This window comes from Jatropha curcas, chromosome 10, assembly GCF_041381405.1.
Source record: "Jatropha curcas cultivar XTBG-Jc1 chromosome 10, XTBG_Jcur_1.0, whole genome shotgun sequence".
Taxonomy (NCBI): domain Eukaryota; kingdom Viridiplantae; phylum Streptophyta; class Magnoliopsida; order Malpighiales; family Euphorbiaceae; genus Jatropha; species Jatropha curcas.
This window is the reverse complement of record NC_143160.1, coordinates 956,602-963,737: the sequence shown is the minus strand read 5'-3', so window position 1 is coordinate 963,737 and position 7,136 is coordinate 956,602. Positions and strand designations below refer to the sequence as shown.

Below are 7,136 nucleotides of genomic sequence, written 5' to 3'. Positions count from 1 at the left end.
TCAGACTGTACTTTCTAATCTCTCATCATGTTCACGTAAAATTCAACTATTACATAATTCTAAATGAAAATGGATTTTAACTTCGTTTTGTAATAATTAAAAATGCAATTATGTACGAGGGAGTGGAAGAAGATGAATGAGACACCTACAAATAAAGAGAAGTCATCGAAATGATTTCAGATGTTCTCTGTTTGTTATTAGAAAAGTAAAAAATATTCTAATATATTTATTAATATTCCCATTTAAGTAAAAAAAAAAAAAAAAAACAAATCTTTTCCTTAATAATTTATGTAATGGATCCCCGATCCCGATAATGATGGAGAGGAGCCAATGATAAAGCCACAGAACGACTAAGAAAACGACATCGTTCACATCAATGCGCACTTACTGCCGCTTTTGATGGGCCCCAGTTTTTGTCACATGTAGTGGAGTGGCACAACATAATTAACAGATGAGTAGAAAACCCTTTAAATGAAACGGGTCCAACTTACCTTTAAATAATTTAAAATTTGAACGTACAAACTTTACTTTACTCTAAATAAATAAATCATTTAATAAATAAATAAATAATTGCATCACGGTCCTTATAATTAATCTGCTTAAGTTGCAATCACGTTTACTGGTTTTAATAGGGCAAAAACTAAATAAAATAATCACCAATTCATTACCACTTTTTTAAGTAGTTGAATCGGTGACCCTACACGTGTACTTTGAAACCCATTTTAAGAAAAAAAAATGAAAATCACCGCTATCGAAATACATAATATTAATTATTATATAAAACTATTCAAATTCCTAGCTTTCTAAATTTATCCAAATATAATAATAATAAAAAAAATCTCATTTTCAGAAAAAATTAATAATGAAATCAAACTTCACATGCAGAATATATTTATTTATTTATACTTACGAGAAAAAGTAATTTTTTATTAGGTACACAGTGAAAAATGCACAAGCCTCTGTCAAAGCAGATTAATAGATCTTATTTGTTTAAAAAATAACTAAAAATAATAATAAATATAAAATAAATCTATGGAGGCATTGTTTTTGTAAGAGAAATTATTACATGAAAAAGGTATTATAAACTTTTTACTAAAATAATTTATTTATTTTTAATAAATAAGGTTGTACTCAAATGATGGACACTTACCCTACAATAATTAGAAGAAAGTGAGTGTTGTTTTGATAAAATGGAAACAAACACCCTTAATTACTTATTTTTAAATATGTAATTAAATATTCATAAGCAAATTTTTTTTTTTTGCTTCTAGAACAATGAAAAATAAATGGAAAAGTGAAGGAGTCAAAAGTCTTTTCCGTAATGTCGTTTAAAAAGAAATTTTCAAAGCGCAAATAAAGAAAAGGGCAAACCGGAAAAAGATATATATATATATATATTTTTTTTAAAAAAAAAAAGGAAAAGGATCCAGAAGAAGGGACATGTTGAATTATGCGACAATTTTCAAATGTCCATTATGACACTTTTGCCACAGTGTCCTGACGCAGCCACTATAAACTTTTCTAGTTTAAATTATGTTATGCTAAAAGGCTTAACTTAAATTATGATTTGGGTAGAAATGTAATATTATCAAATCTTAATAAAGTTTTATATTCTTTTTTTTCTAAAAAAAGGAACAAAAAAGAAAAAAATTCATGTGACCTTTATATCGTAGTTGATTTTAACCACATATATCTCGCATATATGTGCACGCGTGCGATCTAAAATTCTAAGAAATCATATAGAGATATATTCATATTTAAATCTATTATATTGTACTTCACGTTACTATTTTTATTACTTAATATTGTTAGAATTATTATTTTTTTCTTTCATATCAATTAAATTTCTATTGCTTTCAATGCACCCAAGTATATAAGAAAATTCATGATCTTATTTAATCCATTCATTGCATTAAATTTGATAGTGCTTCACTTTACGCAGCAATTAAAAAAAATAATCAATTTGATTTTAAATTAATTGATTAAATTTTAGAGAATGAATAGAGATAATCGATTTAAATTATATTTCAATTATTATTAATTTAATTAAAAAATTTTACGATTATTTTTCAATACATAAATACCTTTTTTGAGATTACTTTTATCTTTTAATACAAAATTTACGGTTACTTTTAAAAAAATTAATTGATCTTTTATCTTATTTTTTCTTGTCAATCCGAACTATAATTTGAGCGTATATAATAAGTCTATTAAATCTATTGACTTGAGTGTAATCGCTCGAGCGTGATAAGTTTCCCTTTTAGCATTTTTAATAAATTTAATAATCTGATTGCCCATAAAAGAAAATTTCTCTTATCCCTTGTCAATTGTTTACATAAACATTGCACCCCAAAAACATTTTTTTTTTAAAAAAAAAAACAAGGGATAAAATTCCTCTGTTTCTGCAATTGTACCTAACAAATATAAGCAACATAAAAGGGCAGTGAGGGTGGGTTCCCAAGAAAAAGAAATCACACCATCTATTAATCAAGGGCACAAAAAGTAAAAATTGTCTGTTTGTGGGTCAAGTAGACCCCAGGGGGACAGTGTGGTCATTTTAAAACAAGGGGGTGCCCCATTTATCAAAATCCTTCCAAAATTAAGATTAGTTTTTGTTTTCCTTCCTGATGTAATAATAAGTGAAAACGACAAGCCAGACATATGTTACCTCACATGCATTTTATAATACAGCCCTTTTTTAATACAAATCTGTGCCACTCTTGGAATAAACTAACGGTATCAAGGGCATTAAGGTCAACGAATTTGGTGGATAGATATATCAATTTTGCAGTGCAGCTCCAATTTCTGGCCTCTGTTGCTTTTCGTTGCCCGAAATGTAGAAGAGGTTTTTATATATTTAATTTATTTTCTTTTTTCCCCCCATTTTTTAGGAATTTCCATTTCTTTTCTTGCTTTACTCACTGGCATCATCAACACCATCCTTTGAAGCATCTTTCAGAGGTGAAGCTTTAGAGAGATTGGTTTTGTCCCTTTTATGTGCTTGTTCTGATCTTGTTCTTTTACCAGTGGTTTCTTTATTTTTTTCATATTATCTTCTTGTGTTCAGTGGTTTCAAATTCAAGAATAGCTAAGTGGGTTCTACCAGAGTTGATAGTTTTTATTCTTTTATATAACAAGATTGTGGTCTATGGTCTCTGTTTTGTTCTTTTTCATCTGTTTCACTTGAATTGAATCAAATCGATGACACCGCTTCACTATTGGTGCTTTTTTATAGATTTCTTTAGATTTGTTCCTGATCTGATCGAAAGAAAAGCTCAATTTACTTTTTCATTTTCGAAGTCTTAATCAAGAAAGAAATAGAGAAGAAAATGGAATCCGAGTTTCAACACCACCATCCTTTCATTCAAGATTATCATCAACAACAGCAACATCACCAGAAGCAAATGAATTCTGGGTTGACGAGATACCAATCTGCGCCAAGCTCTTATTTCTCCGGTTTCTTAGACAGGGACTTCTGCGACGAATTCCTCAATAGGCCATCAAGCCCTGAAACAGAACGAATTTTCGCCAGACTTTTGGCCAGTACTGGTGGCAACACTGAAAACGTACCAAGTCAAAATTTTTCAGCACTTAAGCCAGATTCTCCAGTTAAAGAAGAAGTGCCACAAGTTAACCAGCAACCGCAGATTAATGATACAAGGTTACAGCGACAGAGCAGCAATTACTCTGCTTCGCAGAGTTTTTACCAGAGCCAATCAAAACCACCATTACCAGATCACAATTCTGGTTCTGCTATGGATTATAGGATGGTGACACCAATGGGAATGGAGCGGTTGCCACAGATGAAGAGTTCTAGTAGTGGCAATAATTCGAATCTTGTTCGACACAGTAGCTCGCCTGCAGGGCTTTTCTCCGACATAAATATTGAAATGGAAAATGGTACGTTCTTTTTCTTTGGAAATTAGTTCAAGTTTTCTTATGGGTTGAGTTGTTTTTTTTGTTCTTAGGAAAGACTGAGACAGCTGAGATTTTCTTTCAGTATGATTTTCCAATAACTAATACGACATTTATCCAACCAAGGAATAGTTTCATTTGAAAAGTGAAAGAGAAAGGAAGAAAACAAGAGGAAAACAAAGAAAAAATGAGCCAAGACAGATTTTTGTTTCCTTAACAACTCGTGCTACAAATTGATAGTTAATATATTTTAGTTAATTCTTTGTGCTTTTCTGATTACTAATCATTCGAATTAGCAAGTTGAGCTTAAAAAATTATTTTAGTACAAAAATGGACCAAAATAGTTTGATTATATTGCTGTATGTTCGAATAATATATAACTAAGTATTAGCAATTGGCAGGATATGCTGTACTGAGAGGCATGGCAGATTATGGAACAGCTAATAGAGAAACATCTTATTCTGCAGCAAGTAGGCCTCCAGCTGCTCCTCCTTCAGGGCGAATGAGTCTAATTGCTGAAATTGGGAACAAAGAAAATAGCTCTGACAATTATGCCGCAGCAAGCTTCTCTATTGCATCCTGGGATGATGCGTCTGTTATGTCTTCTGGTGCAAAAAGACTAACAGATGATGATAGGACACCCTCTGGCCTAAACACATCTGAAACTCAGGTACTCAGAATCAATAATGTTATTTCATTTTATTCTAAAGACTAGTAAGATTTTGTTATTGAATAGAATGCAGAAGCAGTAACTCGCCCGCCATTGTTGGCACATCACTTGAGTTTGCCAAAAACCTCAGCTGAATTTTCTGCTATAGAAAAGTATCTGCAGTTGCAAGATTCAGTGCCTTGCAAGATTCGAGCAAAGCGAGGATGTGCTACTCATCCAAGGAGCATTGCTGAAAGGGTAAATTAAAGTTGTTTTCTTTTTGTTCTTTTCATTTTACTGCATTGATCATTTCTTGATGCAGTAATGAATTATTTATCTTCAAGATTTGCAATCTTTAGGTGAGAAGAACTCGAATTAGCGAAAGAATGAGGAAACTTCAGGATCTTGTACCTAACATGGATAAGGTAGAATTTTCTCTAGTTCTAGGTACATCTGATAGGTTATGTGTAGACGAAATATCCTTACTTTGTTTACCTATTTTCAGCAAACAAACACAGCGGACATGCTAGATTTGGCTGTCGACTACATTAAAGACCTCCAAAGACAAGTGAAGGTGATATATATGTGCTATAAGTAATTAATATTGGATCAAAACTAACTCATCAAAGACTCTAAAAACAAGTCTTCTTGCGTTTTTTTGGGTTGTTTCAGACACTATCAGAGAACCGGGACAAGTGTACCTGCACAAGCAAGCATCAACAGTAGCCAAAAAATGGCAGAGTATAACGATATAACTCGGTCATCATATGTATAGAACTGATTAATATTAATTAATAAGGAATTGCAGAGGAGGTGTAATCATAAAGAGGGAACTAGGGTTATGGTTTCTTTTGCACTGAAAGAGAAGAAGATAGTAATGTGGGTAGCTACTAAAAGCTAACTTTAAGATCTAAATTCAAACTTATTTAGAAAATAGAAATGAAATAGCTGTACAGTACTTTGTTTGAGTGTATGTTGTAACATGTGTTTCTACTTCTGGAAGCTTAGCCAAATTAAGATAAGTTTATGTGTTTAAGAAAACAGAGAATAATTGCATGTTTTTACGCGTTTCTTTCCTTCTTTTTGCTCTCACTTTATCTGAGTTATGCACTTTAAACTTAGTGTTTCTTTCCATCTTCAAGTAAAGAAAGCAGAAAGGTACTTTCAATGGCTGTCCCTTTTGATTTGGCAATACCAATACGTGGATGAATGTGGGACATACTTTCCTTCTTCGACATTAGTTGATGGAGGACTTTTGGTGAAGCCTTGCAGATTAACTCTCATTTAATATTATCGAAGGGTTTTTATGATTTTACGTGATCAAATGAGCTCCACATAATTTCTTTTTTTTGGTTTTCCTTTGTCTTCGATCCTGGGTCATTGTCACAGAATTAATGGAAAGGAGGTGACTTCTTCCCCATTTTTTATTTCCCTTAAAAAGAAATGGTTGGTTTTACTGATTTCAATGCTTGGAATGGCAATGGATGGATAGGGAGCTAGTTCTCTCTCTTCATCATAGTCTCCATGAAACATTTTCATTTCTGTCTCCGTCCTTTTAACAGTGATTACTTAAACAAATAAACAACGACTGCGAATCTTTACTTCCACTATATGAATTCATTATTTTTAAATATCCATCCGATCAGTTATAAATAAATCTCTTGAAAATTTAAAACCAGATTAATTTTATATGATTAGTTATAGACTTTCACACTAGGTGATCAGAATCATCTTGTTTCTTAATTAAAAAAAATTATATATTAACAAAATATTAATTAGAGTGATAAATGATTTTAATTCTATAAAAGTGAAAACATAAATTTAATTTCGCAAAATATATTTTTCTGACATCCGAGGATTACAGCTCGTTCTTATATACATATATTCATTCCCTTGTGAATGTCAATTTTTATGGAGTGCCCAAAAAGGAGTTATTCTAGGTGAGATTTTTGTTATTCCAATATCCAAGCACTAATTCCTAAAGCTTGAAAAGGCAAGGATCAAAAAAAAATAGGTACAGTGTTAGTTTAGTAATTTAGCGACATGGACTTTATACGATGAACAGGCAGGGTCAAGGTTAGTTGATAGGTGCTGGGTGGTGAGTGGTGCAGTGGTTACAGCTGGATGCGATGGACGAGTCACTATCCGAGTCGGGGCCCAAGTCCACGAAGAAAGTGAGTGACATGTCATTGCTGACCTCACCATCCCTTAATGCCCTGCCCTTTATTGCACTCAGAAGGAAATTTTTAATTTTCCTTTCTTTTCTTTACTTGATTAATATCGTTAACGTGAGGTGAGGGCAACGTCTCTCAGCTCAAGCTTTGTCCATAAACAAGTAATCCGACAGATGACTTGGGATGATATTGATTTATTTTTTCTTAATTAGTCTCGAATTTGAACTTTTAAATACGAAGTTCTTTTAAATATTTAATAGAAAAATGATTTTTGTCCTCTATAAATTTATTCAGTGTAAATCGAGATGAATAAGGTGAGGTCAACGAGTGTTTAATGTTAAATGATTTAACATTAAAAAAAAAAAGATTAACTTATTTAAACCGGATTTATAACTCTA

At 31.9% G+C, this 7,136-nt stretch overlaps 1 protein-coding gene across 2 annotated transcripts; it reads left to right on the top strand.

Annotated features, from left to right (window-relative positions):
- The first annotated feature begins 2,776 nt into the window (after positions 1-2,776).
- On the top strand, positions 2,777-5,640 carry FBH3 (basic helix-loop-helix (bHLH) DNA-binding superfamily protein). Of its 2 annotated transcripts, XM_012237377.4 has the most exons (7): positions 2,792-2,961; positions 3,236-3,900; positions 4,317-4,585; positions 4,652-4,822; positions 4,924-4,989; positions 5,070-5,138; positions 5,237-5,640. In XM_012237377.4, the coding sequence occupies exons 2-7, from the start codon at positions 3,330-3,332 to the stop codon at positions 5,288-5,290; spliced, it is 1,200 nt and encodes a 399-aa protein (XP_012092767.1). In that variant the 5' UTR covers positions 2,792-2,961; positions 3,236-3,329; the 3' UTR covers positions 5,291-5,640. The 2 variants fall into 2 exon arrangements, with proteins under 2 accessions (XP_020541449.1, XP_012092767.1); XM_020685790.3 differs by lacking the exons at positions 5,070-5,138; positions 5,237-5,640 and having other exon boundaries at positions 2,777-3,900; positions 4,909-4,989.
- Positions 5,641-7,136: the final 1,496 nt, after the last annotated feature.